General features: G+C 39.0%; 1 protein-coding gene and 1 long non-coding RNA gene across 2 annotated transcripts in view; one reads left to right on the top strand and one right to left on the bottom strand.

Moving 5' to 3' along the window:
• The window catches only part of gabbr2.S (gamma-aminobutyric acid (GABA) B receptor, 2 S homeolog), a 338466-nt gene that overhangs the window by 170113 nt on the left and 149864 nt on the right, over positions 1-18489 (bottom strand). The window contains exon 4 of the mRNA XM_041567636.1: positions 7051-7152. Coding sequence (XP_041423570.1) covers positions 7051-7152 — 102 coding nt within the window. The remainder of the gene's footprint in view (positions 1-7050; positions 7153-18489) is intronic.
• The window catches only part of LOC121395083, a 226075-nt gene that overhangs the window by 140383 nt on the left and 67203 nt on the right, over positions 1-18489 (top strand). The window lies entirely within an intron of this gene.

Below are 18489 nucleotides of genomic sequence, written 5' to 3' on the forward strand. Positions count from 1 at the left end.
TCAGCTGCAAGCATATTACTGAAACAATGCAGATCATCCACATGCCTCAGTTATTATTTGTTTAGGTAGCATGCAGTGGTGCAGAAAATGAAGTTATTTCATTCAATTAGATTTAATATCACCTTTGCTCCCTATTGCATACTGTGTTTAGAAAAAACACTCTGTTTAGTCAACTTCCTGAATTTACACATACTTAAAATTGAGCTCTGTTACTTGGCCTACCATTTGATTTATACAGTACAGGTATGGGAACTGTTATCCAGAATGCTCGTGACCTGGGGTTTTCCTCATAACTGATCTTTCCATAATTTGGGTCTTCATGCATTAAGTCTACTAGAAATTCATTTAAAAATTAAATAAACCCAATAAGCTGGTTTTGCTTCCAATAACGATTAAAGGATTAATTATATCTTAGTTGGGATCAAGTACAAGCTACTGTTTTATTATTACAGAGAAAAAGGAAATCATTTTTAAAAATTTGGATTATTTGGATAAAATAGAGTCTATGGGAGAAAGAGAATTAGACAAAAAGATATAAAAGAAATAATTACAAGAAATTAATACTGCAAATTTTGGTGTGTCATAAAGCATTCAGTAGACAGTTTCCTTGTATACTCTCGGACAACATTAATCCAAGCACCTGTGATGAAAGTAACTCACCCTGGTGGTCTAGTGGTGCGGCGTGGACGGACGCCCGCCGCGCCGCTCTTCTTCCTGCGAATTTGTCAATGACATCTTCCGGGACCTGCTGGGGTTATTCGTAGTGGTCTATCTAGACGATATCCTGATCTTTTCTTCTAACTTGAGTGATCACCGTAAACACGTGCAGGAGGTGTTACTCAGGTTGAGGAAAAATAACCTCTAAGCCAAACTAGAGAAATGCACCTTTGAGGTTTCGTCTGTCCAATTTTTAGGGTTTAACATCTCTAGTAAGGGTCTGAAAATGGATCCTGGGAAAGTTAAAGTGGTACTAGATTGGGCCCAGCCTCTTTCTTTGAGGGCAACCCAAAAGTTTTTAGGGTTCGCCAACTATTACCACCAATTTATTAAAAAATGTTCCTTGATCGTGGCCCCTATCACTGATTTAACAAAAAAAGGTGCAGATCCGAGTATGTGGCCCCCCAATGCTATTCAAGCCTTCAAAATCCTCAAAGAGGAGTTTGTGTCTGCCCCCATTCTTCGTCACCCTGACACCACACTTCCATTCATTGTTGAGGTTGATGCCTCAGAGGTTGGGGTGGGGGCAGACCTTTCTCAAAGGCATCCAACAACCAACAAGGTACACCCTTGTGCCTTTTTCTCTAAACAATTTTCGCCTGCCTAGGCTAATTATGATATCGGGAATAGAGAATTGTTGGCTGTTAATTTTACCCTTACCTACAGGCCTGCCTCTAAAAACACCAAGGCAGATGCACTCTCTAGAAGTTTCGAATCCAACTCATCTGATTCTAGTAAGTGCATTCCTATCATTCCTAGTGAGTTAATTGTGGCAGCTCTGGGATCAGATCTTGCCACCCTATTATCCTCAGTCCAGTCTTCTGCCCCTGTAGAAACCCCCCCCCGGGAGATTATTTGTTCCAGAGAATTTGAGGGAACAGGTGTTGGGCAAAGCTCATAATTCCAAAATGGCAGGACATCCTGGCATCACTAAAACGGTGTCCCTCTTGTCTCGCAATGTATGGTGGCCTTCCTTTAAGCAGGTTGTCGAAAGATTTGTTGATTCTTGCCCTGTTTGCCAAAGATCAAAATCTTCCAGGAATTTGTCGCAGGGATTGTTAAGGCCACTACCTATCCCTGACAGACCCTGGTCCCATCTCTCGATGGATTTTATTGTCGATCTTCCTCCTTCTCAGGGGAAGACTGTAATTTGGGTGGTGTTGGACAGGTTCAGCAAAATGAGTCACTTCATTTGCGTCCCACACCTCCCTTCTGCCAAAACCTTGGCTGACTTATTAATTTCCAATATCTTTAAGTTACATGGTTTACCAGTCAATAATGTTTCAGATTCTTTTCATGTTTCCCTCCTAAAACCTGCCACACAGGTATGCCAACAATCCTTTCCTCCCCCAGTATTAGTTGAGGGTCAGCCTGAATTCATTGTCCAAGAACTCCTTGATTCTCGCTTAGTGCGGGGGCAAGTTGCAATACCTTGTGAAATGGAAGGGCTACAGTCCTGAGGAAAACTCTTGGGATCCTGTTGGTGATATTAGGGCTGATCTTCTCAGGAAGCAATTTCATTCGAAGTTTCCTGAGAGACCTGGGGGTCCAGTGGCCCCCCCTAGAGAGGGGGGTAATGTTATGAAAGTAACTCACCCTGCCGGTCTAGTTGTGCGGCAGGGACATCCTTAAGGCGCCTGCGTCTCGTTGTCTTTATTGATGCAGACGCGCTGGTGTGATGACGTCAGCGCGCAGAGGCGTGCAATGGCGCGAAGTTCAAATGGTATAAAAGGGATTTTTAGGTTGCAGTTGATTGCTCGTTATAGGATTTTGTTCCTGGTGCTATCTGAGCTTTTGCTATCTGTTTTGAACTTGTTGTGACCCCTGCCTGGCTTTTGACTATTCTGACCTCTGGATCCTGACCCTTGCCTGAATACCTACTACCTCTTCTGCTTAACCCCTCTTATTGACTTCCTGGTTTGACCATTGCCTGCCTGACTACGTTTATTCTCTGCCTGCCCCAACCCGGCCTGATCTCACTACTCTATTGCTTAATGTCTTGTACCGCGACCTTCGGCCCAAAGACTCTATCTCAGTAATACCAATTGTATCATCGTTTTCTGTACATACAATCAACTCCAGTTCTTTTTACCTGGCAAACCCTGTTTATTAGCAAGCAGGCAAGTAAGTTATATTTACCTCATTATTCAATGGAGAATTAGAACTATAGTTTCTCTTAGACATTTCTCTTTTGGTGGGATCTACTTAACTGGTACTCTATGTGCCCCCAACTCCTCCCTATAATGCTCTAATTCACCCCCTTGCCTAGTGTAAACACTCCTGCCTCTTTGCTATTCTTTTTTCACTGTCTTCCTAAAGTTGCATATGGCACAGGTACTGAAAAAATTACATTGGAAGACCTTTTCTTAACCTTAGATCCTAGATCCCTGAACTCACTCTTATAGGTTCTCCATCTATCATTGATTTTGTCATTAGTAACAATATGTATCAAGACAGCTGGGTCAAGCTCAGCCCCACATAATAATTTGTCTACCTGATCAACCACATGCCATAGCAACATGTTTGGTTGAAGTGATTCGGAAAACATATTGCCCTATATGTATATAATTAGAATTCCTATAACCACAAGCTTTATAGGCCTATCTCTGTACTGCTTCCACTACTCTGTTCCACTGACTGCTGAAAAGATCAACCTCATCTAGAATTGGTGTTCTTGAGTTCAGTCACTTCATCTTCCTCACACAAGCTGGCAAATTTGTTGGGATGCATAAACCCCAGATCAGCCTCCCCATCAGTTTTCCCCAAACTAGGCTTCCTTACTGTTAACTTACTGACTGCCTCATCATCCTGTTGCTGTTCTCCTCTCCAATACTGTCTATATCTGTACTATCTAAACCAGCTAGGCCTTGCTCAATAAGCAATACACTAATTTCAAGATTCTCAATTAACTACCTGAGAACACTTGATTAACTGTAATTATAAGTCCACAGAGGCAAATATTCAGGGGCAAGGAGGACAGCCAATTGAATTCTGGTGCCAAACATTTTGGCATGCCCACATTGATGGTTTATATTTACCAGAGGGGACAGAGGGGACACTTTGCAGAGCATGCAATGCAATTTCCATAGATTTTCATAGAATGCAAAAATGTAGTAGCATGTGCAATAACTCATGCAAACCAATAGGATGCTTATATTTAAAAAAGTGACCAGTTAAAGCTACATGTTGATTGGTTGTGTATAGGTTACTGCACTTGGGCAAAGTTAGTTCATTTTATTAAATGTGGAAAATGGCAATTTTCACCAAGATGCACAATAAATGCAAATAGTTCTTTAAAGGAGATTAGAAGATGTAGTATTCTGGGTATTGTAAAGGCACACTAAAGGCATGCACCTTTCATTTTTTTTTTATATAACAACATTTTCATTTACTTCATTTAAAAATAAAAAGGTGAATGAAAATGTTTTTCCTGGTGGAAGGCTTTTCCTTGCTACGATAAATATGTAACTAGCTGTGTTGAAAGGTATTCTTTGTAGCGATGCACCGAATCGGTTTGGGATTCGTCCAGGATCCGTCCTTTTTCAGCAGGATTCGGATTCGGCCGAATCCTTCTGCCCGGCCTAACCAAATCCTAATTTGCATATGCAAATTGGGGCGGGGAGGGAAATCACATGACTTTTTGTCACAAAACAAGGAAGTGAAAAATGTTTTCCCCTTCCCACCCCTAATTTGCATATACAAATTAGGATTCGGTTCAGTATTCGGCCAAATCTTTTACGAAGGATTCAGGGCTTCAACCGAATCCAAAATATTGGATTCGGTGCATCCCTAATTCTTTGCATTGGTGAGCCCTTGTTTCTATCTTTATGAAGATTTCCTTAATATTTCTTTCCATTTCTCCTTTAAATATTAGAAACCTGTCACATTTTTTGAGACTGATATCTTGGCCTAGTGGGGCAAGGTATAGCTAAGGACCAGTAACAGCCAGAGAGCCAGAATAGGGAGAGATATATTATTTCCTACTCATATATTACCTGAATTTTGTGCATAAAACAATGCATTGCATCTGATTTTACCTAGAGAAAGAATGAAGTCAGAAATCACCACAGTCCGCTAGAGTGAAATACTACCTCTCTCCATTCATTTCTATGGGATTTTTAAAGGTGTATTTATCAAAGGGTGAAAGTTCACAATTTGATAAATACGCCTTTAAAAATCCCATAGAAGGTGGTATTTCACGCTAGCGGACTGTGGCAATCTCTAGCTTCACTCTTTAATAAATATACACCATTGTGTTGTGAAGCACAGTAATATATATGTTAAATTATGGTAGGGAGGTCATCTTCAGGATTAGAATGAAAAGAGAATACAATTAACTAATGTAAAAAAAAACTAATTCATAATACTACTTTTCAGCCACAGGAAAGTTCTCTTTAGCATCATTTATTTCCCTGTCTTAAGAAAGATTTACATAGAAAGCATTAGCATCCTAATTAAATGAAACAATTAAGATGGAATATTTTACATTTACAAATCTACTCTTCAAAGAATGAGTTTCATTTTTTATCATACAGTGTTTGCAACACAGTATGTCTCGCCTTTGACTGTGTAATTGTTACAAATGTAAAATATAATATAGACAGCAGGCTTATTTTAACTCTATGTGCATTTATGCCATTTCATAAGTAGATTGCATAACAATTTATTTAGGGTTTTAAAATAATATATTATAACAAATGAGAACCACAGTTTTGCTGGTCTAAAAGCATCCAAATGGCTAGTGTATTAAAGACTCTTGAAAGGTTAAAGAATATATGCATAGATAAGTGATCATTATTGGTAGTAGAAAACAGAACAAAGTTAAGAAACTGACTGAGGAAGACAATGTGCAGAACACAAACAGGGTGATAATTGGTATGTGGCACCTGAGTTAGTTATGTTTTTGTAAAGATCAAATAAAGGGAAATAGTAGAAAATATAGATCCAGCTTCCAACACATTTTCAGTCTAGTTGTTTTCAGATAGGTCACCAGAAATAGACTTTTTTCAATTATTTTCTATTTTCTATCTGTGGCCATTTATATAATAATGAAGTTTAAAGTTTCATTTTTCACCTTTTCATGTCTTTCTAAAGCAGTTATAGGGGGGTCAACAACTCTGTAAATTTAGTTGATACATTTCTTATCTTTGGCCCTTAGTTTCATGAACATTTCGGGGCCGATTCACTAAGGGTCGAATATCGAATGTCGATATTCTACTAGGAATTAAAATCCTTCGACTTCGAATATCGAAGTCGAAGGATTTAGCGCAGATAGTTCGATCGAACGATCGAAGGATAATTCCTTCGATCGAACGATAAAATCCTTCGAATCAAAAAAAATTTAGCCAAGCCTATGGGGACCTTCCCCATAGGCTAACATTGACTTCGGTAGCTTTTAGATGGCGAACTAGGGGGTCGAAGTTTTTTTTAAAGAGACAGTACTTTGACTATCGAATGGTCGAATAGTCGAAAGATTTTTAGTTCGAATCCTTCGATTCAAAGTCGTAGTCGAAGGTTGAAGTAGCCCATTTGATGGTCGAAGTACCCCAAAAAAAACTTAGAAATTTGAAGTTTTTTACCTTCGAATCCTTCACTCAAAGTTAGTGAATCGGCCCCTTCATGATTCAATAGTTGATAGTATCCTACAGCTGTTGCTGAGAAATGTATCAACTAATGTAGAAAACTGTAACAGTTGAGATTGTGCACCTGGATTACTAACCGGCCAGACTGAATCAACAGACAGGAACATTAAACTTTCAATTTGAGTTTTGGAAACAAAATGGTAAAAAAAAATAACTGAAAAAAGAGTCTGGAAGGTGATCAGCCTCTTTAAACATGTCTGCAAATTTGCCCTTACAATAAAACATTTGCGGGGAAATGTAATAAAAATTATTCGCAATGCAAAAGTTAGGCCTTTGTGCAAAAATTTTTGCTTTGTGTGAATTTAATATAGCTTTTGCGAACCCGGAAACTGTTTAGCAACCAATTCTGACTGTGGAAAACCGTTTGTGAATTGTATAGTTTGCACCAATGTGCAGTAAATGTAATAAAACTTCTTACTGAAAAAGTCGTTATGTTTGCTCCAAAAGATTATGACACCTTCAAGCACTTCTTAAGAGTGCGAATTAAAATTCGCAATGCAATAACAGTTTAATGAACAATATTACATTGCGATGTGGATTTTTATTCTTATTTGTGCGAATTGTTATGCTCTGTGCGACTTTTATTACATTCCCCCATTGGCATTTTAGGTACTAAAACAATTATGTGGTACATCTAATATTAGTTATGTTGTGTTTTATTTGTGTGAAATGTAAAACAAACTTTTCATACCTTGAGCTTTTTTACACTGATGCAGGGATCATTAGAGAAACTTTCAGTGTCTGCAATTTGTATGGCAGAGTCTTCCAGTTCACCGGTTAAGTCATTTCTCACCTGTCAGGAAGTGAATAATAAAGAATAAATGGAAAAGAAAAATGGCATGAACAGATGGACTGCTCCATATCCGCCTGATAAAATACACAGGTACAATATGATTAATGTATCCATTTTCCCTTTCCAAAAACAAATTAACACCCTCACATGTTCAATACTAGAAAGAAAATACATTTAGATCTTTTGCAGAAAAGTTGAAGCAGTAGCATTCACCAATCAATAATGGATTTGTATACATGATCTACAGTATATGGTATTTAAAGTGGACCTGTCACCTACACATAAAAAACTGCATAATGAAAGTCCTTTGCAAATCAAGCATGGAACACATTCTTTTTTTCATTAAAATATCCATCCATTCTATAAAGGTGTTTTAATATCCGAGCTGTCAATCAGATATTATCTGTCTGTGGCATAGAGGTGGTGCAGTCAGTTACGTTCACTTTTCCCTTCAGCAATTCCTACATGTCACTGCAATCCTCACACTTCCCCTTCCCTTTCTACTAACCTCTTGATAAAAATTGGAGGGACCTGCAAACTAAGTGGAAGATTAATATGTGAGATTAGAGTTTCATGCAGAAAAACTTGGCCACTTTCTGTTCACCTCCTATGGGATTTTTAAAAGTATATTTCACAAATTATGAACTTTCACCTACTGATTAATCCACTTCTTAAAATCTTATAGGAATGTATTGGAAGTGGGTACATTTTAATAAATCTGCCACTATATCTTGTGAACATGTGGGGGCACATTTACTATTGGTCGAATATCGAGGGTTAATTAACCCTCGATATTTGACTATCAAAGTAAAATCCTTCAACTTCGAATATCGAAATCGAAGGATTCGAACGATTCGAAGGATTTTAATCCATCGATCGATTTTCCTTCGATCAGAAATTACTTAGAAAGGATATGGGGAACTTCCCCATAGGCTAACATTGGTGCACGGTAGGTTTTAGGTGGCGAAGTAGGTGGTCGAAGTTTTTTTTAAAGAGACAGTACTTCGAAATTCAAAGTATTTTTCATTCTAATCCTTCAATCGAGCTAAGTAAATGTGCCCCTTAATGTTTATATATACATCACTGTGTCCAACGTTTCAACCCACACTGGGGCCTTTACAAAGGGGCATCTATGAGATTCTTCTCTCCCCTGGCATACAGGATACAGCAGTGGTAGAACGATTCCTTGCCTATACATATTGTGTTATGTATAGGGGTTGTTCATTCAAACACCTTTTTCAGTTCAGTTGGTTTCAGATAGTTAACCAGAAATAAATACTTTTTCCAATTACTTTCTATTTTATATTTGTGACTGTTTTTCTAGTATTGAATTTTAACATTAAATTTTTCACCCTCTAAAGCAGCCCTGGGCAGGGGGTTTCGCTGACTCTTTAACTGTTCTAAATTGATACATTTAATTGATACATTTAATTGATACATTTAGTTAAAACATTTAGTTGATACATTTATCTTTGTCCCTGCTGCGCAGAATCCCTGAGTTTCATTAACCCTTTAAGTGCCAGCAGAACTTTCCATTTCATTTGCACTCAGCGGCAGCTGGTTTTTGAACATTTTGTGCCCTCTCAGTTTAGGGGCATTTCTTGGAGGGAGGATGTAGTTTACCTAGTAAAACTATATATATATATATATATATATATATATATATATATATATATATATATATATATATATATATATATATATATATATATATATATATATATATATATATATATATATAATATATATATATATATATATATATATAGTTTTTTTTTAAGAGAACCGGAGCTTTCTAAATCTGCCTGACTTTTTGTGTATTTTAACTTCTGGAACAAGATTTAGAGCTCTTAATACCAAAAACATTTATAAAAATCTATTTTTTTACCCAGCCACTTTACATTCCAAGCCAAAAAGTTCTGGAACAGTAGGTTTACCTCAGGAAATCAAATATTTTTGAAAAGTATACATTCTGCTGTATTTAAAATGGGTAACCATCTCTTTCTACTCTAAAGTACCAAACATCAAATTTTTCTGAACTTCTGAATTTTCTGAATTTCTATAAAAATGTATGAAAATTCTGAATATTCACCTCAAAACTTTAACTATGCAAGTCTCCCAGATAGCATTAGGTACCAAAAAAACCCCATCCTAAATATGAATGCCAGGGGTCCACTGAACCGTTTGATGCCCATTGTGTATAGGATTACCAAATTACCTGGCGCTTAGAGACGCCCAAATTAAGTTACTGTATGCAAATTGTCCCAGAAGTCACTTCAGCTACTGAATAATCAACACATTCACTGAATTTATTGTGGGATAAAAACAGTGGCTTAGCTACCAGGGGAGCAGGAGGTGTGATTGGGCCAGGGCCCGCCGGCAGCTCGCACGCCACTGAATCCGTCGGAGATCCGGGCTGATTCCGGGCAAACGGGGGGGGGGGGGGGCGGGGGGCCCCGCTGCATGTCCCGCGCCAGGGCCCGCCTCCCTCTAGTTATGTTACTGGATAAAAAAACACGAAAAGTTATGTTGACCCCCCAAAACCAAATCTTTTTGGAAATTACAGATTCAGCTGAATACACAATGGCTAACTATATTCACTACTCACAATGCTTTCCCAGAATTGTTGATTTTAATGAAATACCTGAAAATTGCCTCAAAGCTTCCTTTTTCTAGCATCTTATCTCCCACATAGCATTAGGTACCAAGTGAAAACATCCTAAATATTAACACCAGAGATTTACTGAACACTTTGATACCCAATATGCATAGATATATTCGACTATGTGGAGTATAGAGGCCTCCAAATGGAAACAGAGCATATGAAGACCCCCTAAACAGTATGGAGACCCTAGAAAACTATATATATTCCAAAGGTAGACATTTTTACAAATCCAAAATGGGTGAATATGTTTTTCTACTGCAGACTATGAAACTGCAAAACCATGCTGAACCTAGCGGTTTTTATGAAATTTCTGAAAATTGAAACAAAGCTTGCATTTTGCCACATTATACACTCCATGTTTTGTAACATACTAGTAAAAAACATCATAATTATGAAAGCCAGGGGTCTACTGAACAGTTTGATGCCCAATGTGCATAGATTTACCAAACTATGTGAAGTACAGAGACCCCCAAATGAAAACAGTATGTATATATTTTTGAGACTGACACTCTGGTTGCTTCAATATCAGCACCGGCTATGTGTATTATGTGCCATAAGACCCCCTAACAGTAGGGGATCCTTAGAAAACCATATATTTTTGCAAAGTGCATTTTGACAAATCCAAAATGGGTAAACACATCTTTCTACTGCAAACTATGAAACTGCAAAGCCATGCTAAACGTAGCGTTTTTTATGAAATGTCTAAAAAAATCTTCACAAATCTTGCATTGTACTCCGTTCATGTTCCACATTTTGTAATGTACCAACACAAAACATGCCAGGGGTCTACTGAACAATTTTATGACCAATATACATAGATTTACCAAACTATGTGGCATACAGAGACCCCCAAATAGATATAATGCACGCAAAATATCCATGGGCAAAAAACAAGTGGCAAACAACAATGCAAACTGCAATAAAATCACTAAATCACTAAAATTAAATAAAACCACTAAAAGCAATGCTTTTTTTCACATAGTGTAATAAGCAGTCAGAATCACAGTTTGAGTATTTTAGCTTAGCCAAATAGGTTTTACAGACAGAAACAAGCGAACAACACCTATGCAGAACTGAAAATGTATTAAAATGGCTAAAGATGCAAAATAAAACTGCAAAAAATGCACCAAAGTCACCAAAAATGAAATATAATCACCAAAAAAACATACTAAAGGTATTGAATAGTACAATTAGTGAATACGCTGTTCGCAATAGCAATAAAACATTTTTTCAGGCAAAAAAAATAAAGGATCCCGTGGAAAAAAATAAAAGCTATAAAATTTTGCAAGTGTGTGGGTACACTTGGCAAAATGCATGTTGTAAGTGTGTGTGATCATACCTCAGGGGCCACTTCTCCTCCCCACTCCGCTCGTTGCCTACGGGCTTCTGAGTGAGCGATAAAGAAGTGTCTTTAAAAGTGCCTGGAAGTGCTGGATAACATAACATTTATGTTCAGTGACACTTAAAGGGTTAAAGGAAGCTGTTAGAATTGATACAATGGTTGACAATAGTCCACAGACTAAATGTATCAACTAATGTAGCAAATTGTAACAGTTCAGAATGTGCCTGGCTAACTGAGCTGCCAGGCTGAGACACTAGAACAGGAACATTAAAATCAAACTTACATTTTGGGAATATGGTAAAAAATTGCAATTGAAAAAAGTCTTTGTTTATGGTGAGCAATCTGAAAATGTCTCAACTTAAAAAAAAGTGTTTGGAAGGTGAACAACCCCTTTAATGGTTTAATTACCTTGACGTAATATATACAAACATATTTTTATCATACATACTGTGTACCATGATTGAGTTAAGTTAAATTATATTTTTTACTTCATTCTTTTTCTACTTCTACTGTCAAGAATGAATAATATAGGTTTTCACTATTCCTCCATAACAGCTGGTTTATTTAATAATCTTCTTAGTCTTCCTGATCTGTCCAATATTAAACATCTCTAAATTAAATATAGATATTTTGTACCTTAATCACTATATGACTTCCGATGATGTCACTTTACAATATGCAGGAAAACAATTTTTAAAGCATAGTATAGATCATTGATTCTTGATAGGTCAAGGAGGATAAGGATAGATAAGTGACCTTTGGCTTCATTTACCAGTTTGATTGGTACATATTTATTTACAAATATGTCTACTTAGATATCAGAAATGCAGCTAAAACTAGAAATACCACAAATAGAAAGAATATATTGGGGGGGGGGAGACTTACTACTCCATTATTATGTATAAAGCAGATCATTTTATTTTTTATTTTAGTTGTTGACGTAACACAAAAACATGATTCTAAATCCAATTTTAAGACATTACAACAAATGAAAAAATATGTCGATGAAAATTTAAGGAAGCTGAAAATTTGACCAATGGTAGATAACCAATCCCACTGCAGGAATAATCGAAGCCAGTGCTGTTCAACTTCTGTGGTACCGAGAGCCGGAATTTTTTACTGGCCTACAGGGTGGAGGGCCGATAATGGAAACCAGTGTTGACCACCCCCTGTTTTAAACCATGCCCACTTTAAATCACACCCATGTTACCACAAGAACTTTCAAGACTATATCCACATTAATTGTGGTAGCACACCAAAAACCAAATGGTTGGTGCTCACTGCAGGCATATCACTCGTCACTCATATGTGAAACAAGTTTATTAAACCATATTAACCATAGTAATACAATTAAATCCATATGCATCATACTCCCCTGTGGATAACACAGCGCCACCAGCAAAGGATTAAACACCTGGGGGACCCCCTTACAAGTATTTCCAACTGTAAATAATCCCCCACCAGGTTAACTTCCAGCAGGCAGAGCATGGCACATACAGAGTATGACACACAGGGAGCATAGGACAGCCAGAGTATGGCTCATACACAGAGCATAGGGCAGACTGAGTATGGCTTATACAGGGAGCATAGGAGAGGCAGAGTATGGCACACAGGGAACATAGGGCAGGCAGAGTATGACACACACAGGGAGCATAGGGCAGGCAGAGTATCACACACAGGGAGAACATAGGGAAAGCGGAGTATGGCACACACAGGGAGCATAGGGCAGGTGAATTTTGAAGTAATTTTTGGGTACTTCGACTAGGCCAAATTCGACTTGAATCGAAGTGAAAATACTTCACAAATTCGAACATTTGAAAATCGAAGTACTTCGACTTCGACACTTCGCCACCTTAAACCTGCCGAATTGCTATGTTAGACAATGGGGACCGACTAGAACATATAGCCAACATTTGGCTAAGTTTTTAGAAGTCGAAGTAAAATCGTTCGTTCGTTCGATCGATTATATCGTTCGAATCGTTCGATTCGAAGTACGATTGGAGTATGATCTTAAAAATCCTTCAACTTCGAAAGTCAGGCTACCCTATGCGAAGTTCGAATTACGAAGTTTTTTTCACTTCGAAATTCGACCCTTGATAAATCTGCCCCCAAATTTTGAGAGACTTCATGGATTGCATTGTAGCTAATTGTTTGATGCAAAGTTTTATAGCACTCCTGGGCAAAAACAACAAGACTTATTTAAGAGAAACATATAAAATGGAATACAGCAAAAAAAACCAAAACAAAAAAAAACGAAAAGATTGAAATTAGGATGCCTTTACCTATTATGGTTAAGCTGCCTTCAGTCAGGACTATAGAGAGGCCTATATATTGATACTTGAGTTGGTTTGATTTATGCATATCAAATTATTTTTAAGAAATTTGCTTGATTTGTATTATTTAATAAAAGTCATATCACTTTTTTTTAGCCCTTTTAACAATATTTTGTTTTTATGTTTCTCAGCTTTTTTGAGTTTAAGTAATTATTTTACTTAAAAGAGTTAAATGAAAAACTAGACAAAACATCTTTTTTACATGACAGCATCACAGGAAAAAAACAGGCACCAAACAAAAAAAATCCTAAATCAGAAACTAGGTCCATATGTTTTTGTTTACATATGCGTCATTACCAAACTAAATGCAATTGGACTTCATTTAAGCTTATAAGGGCACATTAGCAATTGTGGCTTTGTGTTAAGAGCAAGTAATGAGAAACTGATTCTTTTAATGCGATAAATGAATGACCTAGAATGACATGTTAGTAAATCAGTGCTTTCTTTTACTAGAGCATGCATGCTTTGTTTTGTTGTTATTTTAAAAAAGAAAGGGATAAAAGGGAGTTCTAAGGGCAGATAATCACATCTGACTTGTTTGCTATTTCAATTACATATAGAGACATCATAATGTAATTACTGTAGTAATGTTGTTCATGATTAGTAAAGAGATATGGAGCTGAATTAAAAAGTTAGAACTTCACAGGGATAGCTCAACATGATTACGTTTGAAGAGGATTGTCTGATAATCAGTCTGTTGGCAGTGCAATGTACTGAAATGCATCTGTCAGGATCACAAACCAGACTACTTCTTTACTATTTAACCTACTTAAAATGTTAACACATCCTGAGTGAGATTGAAAGAAGAATAATGATACTCTTCAAGAGCTGAAAACTGCAATATAGTGTATATTCTCACACAGTATTATATGTCCATAAGAAATACATTGCACACTTGAGCAGGAATAATTCCAATCCATTTTCACAGTTACTTTATTATGAAAAAAAAACAACATACTATTCTTATTCCTAGCACCTCCCATTTTCTAAACACCTTTCCTCATACAGTTTTTGGTGTACAACACAAAACTCTCCAGAATTCTTCATCCTATAGCAGAGCAGGTTGCTTATGCATTTAAAAGTGATCCCGACCCCGGTCTTTTTGGGGCAAGACTCCAATTTTTCCAATGACTTTGACAGGGAAGATTTTCAAACTGCTGCCACTCTTACGGCTTTGAAGCTAAACTCAGCAAACTTCAATAACATAACCATGGGGTCACCTCGAATGAAACGGCAACATTTGTTGGATGACCCAATGTGGGAGGAGCCAACAACAGCCAATCATTTTCACCCATTGACTTTAATAGGGAAAGTTAAACTGCTGCCAGTGTTAAGAGCTGGGTAATAGTGACCATAATGTGATCTCATTTAATGTCTGGTGCAAAAAGCAACAAAGAAGAATTTCACTGGCACTCGAAGGTTCTGTCACGGCCGGCACCCAATACCAGAACAAGTGCCAAGTACCCTGGTCTTGGCTCAGCTTCACCAGTAGTGTGACCACCGTTGGGCTTCGGGAGGAGCCCTCAGAGTACTCAGATGCCACCTGGACTTAACGAGGGGTACAAGGTGAGATGTTCTGGCTGGCAAAGGGGCACGGCTTTTGGCAAAGTATTTTTGGGCCGAAGGTCACGGTACAAAAGGATTAGGCAGAATCGTAATCAGGCAGGCTGGGTCGAGGCAGGCACATAGCAAGGATCGTCAAAACCGGGTGGTCAATCAAGGGGTTAAACAGAAGAGTTGTCGTAAGCAGGCAAAGGTCAGGATACAGAATAGTCAAAATAGCCAGGCAGGGGTCACAACAGGAATCAAACAGGTTCAGAAGATAGCAGACAAAATAGCGCCTACTAAACCCGGAAGTGCGTGCCGCGCGCTCATAAGAAGAACCCGGTGCATGAGAAGAGGAGCGGCGTGGCCGGGCGTCCCCGCTGCACCACTAGACCATCAGGGTTAGTTACCTTCCTTACATTACCCCCCTCTCTAGGGGGGCCACTGGACCCCCAGGCTTACCAGGAAATTTGGAGTGAAATTGCTTCCTGAGGTGGTCAGCCCTGATGTCTTCAACTGAGACCCAAGAGTTCTCCTCAGGACCAAAGCCCTTCCACCTAGTAAGGTATTGTAGCTTACCTCGCACAAGGCAGGAGTCGAGGAACTCTTGGATCTCATATTCAGGCTGACCTTCAACCAACACTGGGGGAGGAACAGACAAGTGACGAACATTAGATGCAGGTTTTAAAAGGGAAACATGAAAGGAGTTAGAAATTTTGAAATCAAAAGGTAATTTTAGACGAACAGAGGAAGGATTGATTATGGCAATGATGGGATATGGACCAATGAAACTGGGACCAAGTTTGGGAGAGGGAACCTTCAGTTTAATATTGTTTGTAGATAACCATACCAAATCCCCCACCTTGTACTGAGGTGCCTCTCTACGGGATCTGTCGGCAGCTTTTTTCTGAGCCGAGGAAGCTGCGGACAGAGAGTGGTGGACCTGGGACCAAATCTTAGAAAATTGTTCTACAGAAACATTGGCAGAGGGTACAGGAGAGGCAGAGCCAGAAAAAGAAAAAGCTTTGGGATGCAATCCATTAACTACAAAAAAAGGAGACTCCCCAGAGGATGAATGGGAAGCATTATTATATGCAAATTCAGCCCAAGGCAACAGTTCAGACCAAGTAGACTGGTTATGGGACACATAACATCAAAGATATTGCTCAAGGGATTGGTTGACCCTTTTAGTTTGGCCATTTGTCTGGGAATGGTAGGCAGAAGAAAAGGATAACTCTGCACCAACTAAAGAACAAAAAGCACGCCAAAATTTAGAAACAAACTGAACCCCTCTGTCAGAAACAATATTTTCAGGAAAACCATGTAACTTAAAAATATGAGTAATAAACAGGTCAGCCAGGGTTTTAGCAGAAGGAAGGTGAGGAAGAGGAATAAAATGAGCCATTTTACTGAACCTGTCTACCACCACCCAAATCACAGTTTTCCCTTGAGAAGAGGGCAAATCCACAATAAAATCCATGGAAATGTGGGACCATGGTTTTGCAGGGATGGATTTAGCAGACCCTGGGATAAACTATGAGAGGATTTAGATCTTTGACAAATTGGACATGAATTAACAAAAGCCTAGTATCCAACTTAAAAGAAGGCCACCAAACATGACGGGAAAGTAGAGAAATTGTCTTTGCAATACCTGCCACTTTAGAGTCATGAACCTCCCTCAACACTTGTTCTCTAAGCTCCTCAGGTACGAACCATCTACCAGATGGAGTTTCAGCAGGAACAGAAGACTGTAAAGGGGACAATAAGGAAGAGACAATAGTAATTTGCAAAACCGAGAAACCTTTTAGTTGCATGTAACGCAAGGGGTTGGGTCCAGTCCAGGACTGCTCTCACCTTGCCTGGATCCATTTCTAGACCCTTGCTGGAAATTATAAACCCCAAAAACTGAACAGAAGCAACCTCAAAGGTACATTTCTCCAGTTTCGCATAGAGATTATTTTTTCTTAGCCTACGTAAGACCTCACAGACATGCTTATGATGTTCAGATAAATTGGAAGAAAAAATTAGAATATCGTCAAGGTAAACCACTACGAATATTCCCAACAGGTCCCGAAAAATGTCATTGATAAACTCCTGAAACACAGCAGGAGCGTTACAAAGACCGAACGGCATTACAAGATATTCGTAGTGGCCATCCCTGGTGTTAAATGCAGTCTTCCACTCGTCCCCCTCTCTGATTCGAATTAGATTATAAGCCCCCCTAAATTCAAGCTTGGTAAAAATCTTAGCTAATCTAATTTGGTCAAAGAGTTCAGGTATTAAGGGAAGGGGATAGCGGTTTTTAATAGTGATCTTGTTAAATCCCCTGTAATCAATACAGGGACGAAGACCGTCATCCTTCTTCCCTACAAAAAAGAAGCCCGCCCCCGCAGGGGAATTAGAAGGTCTAATGAAACCCCTCTCCAGGTTTTCACCAATATACTCCTTCATTGCCTGGGCTTCGAGCAATGAAAGAGGATAAGTTCTACCCCGGGGAGGAGTTGACCCAGGAACCAGATCAATTGGGCAGTCATACTGCCGATGTGGGGGTAGAGTCTCAGCTGCCTTTTTTGAAAACACATCAGAATAACCAGAGTAGGCAGATGGTAACCCTTCCAGTATGGTAGTGGCCACTACCGAAGGAATACAAACACCCCCACACTGAGACCCCCACTGAGTAACCTCCCCAGCCACCCAATCAATAAGGGGGTTATGGACCTGGAGCCAAGGTAACCCCAATATAAGGGGGGAAGAAACACCTTCAAAAAGAAAAAAGGCAATTTCCTCACAGTGGAGATTATTTATACACATCTGGAAATTTTACCTGACCATAAGGGTCTCTTGTCCACCGCTAATATTTTCATGGGGACACTTAATGAGACGGAACTGAATATTATGTCTGGCTGCGAAGGCAGCATCCAAGAAATTACCCTCCGCCCCCGAGTCCACAAAGGCGTATACCAAAACAGAGCCCGTAGGCCAGGTTAATTTGACCGGTAACAGAATCCTTGAGGCAGATTGGGGAGAGGAAACTCCCAAATGGAGCTCCCCTTCTCCATTTAGGCTTGGGAGTTTCCCGGCCTCTTAGGACACAAGTTTAGAAAATGACCCTTCTCTCCACAATATAGGCATGGACCCAAGGAGCGCCTGCGTGCCTTCTCCTCAGGGGTTAAATGAGAAGTGCCTATTTGCATAGGTTCCTCCTGAGTAGAGGGCGCAGAGGCCTTAGAGAACGTATCAGAGGTAACTAAGGCAGATTTATCACTGGAAGCTCCAGGAAAATTTGAAGAACCCTTTTCTCCTATCCACTTGGATGGCAAGGGACATGAGATCGTCCAGGTTAGAAGACAGAGGATAATTAACAAGACTGTCTTTGACACCCGGTCCCTACTGCCCACCGGCAGAACAACTCCGCATCCCGTTTCCCCTGGGGTAACTTACGAATCGCGGTA

Source organism: Xenopus laevis, chromosome 6S, assembly GCF_017654675.1.
Source record: "Xenopus laevis strain J_2021 chromosome 6S, Xenopus_laevis_v10.1, whole genome shotgun sequence".
Lineage (NCBI taxonomy): Eukaryota > Metazoa > Chordata > Amphibia > Anura > Pipidae > Xenopus > Xenopus laevis.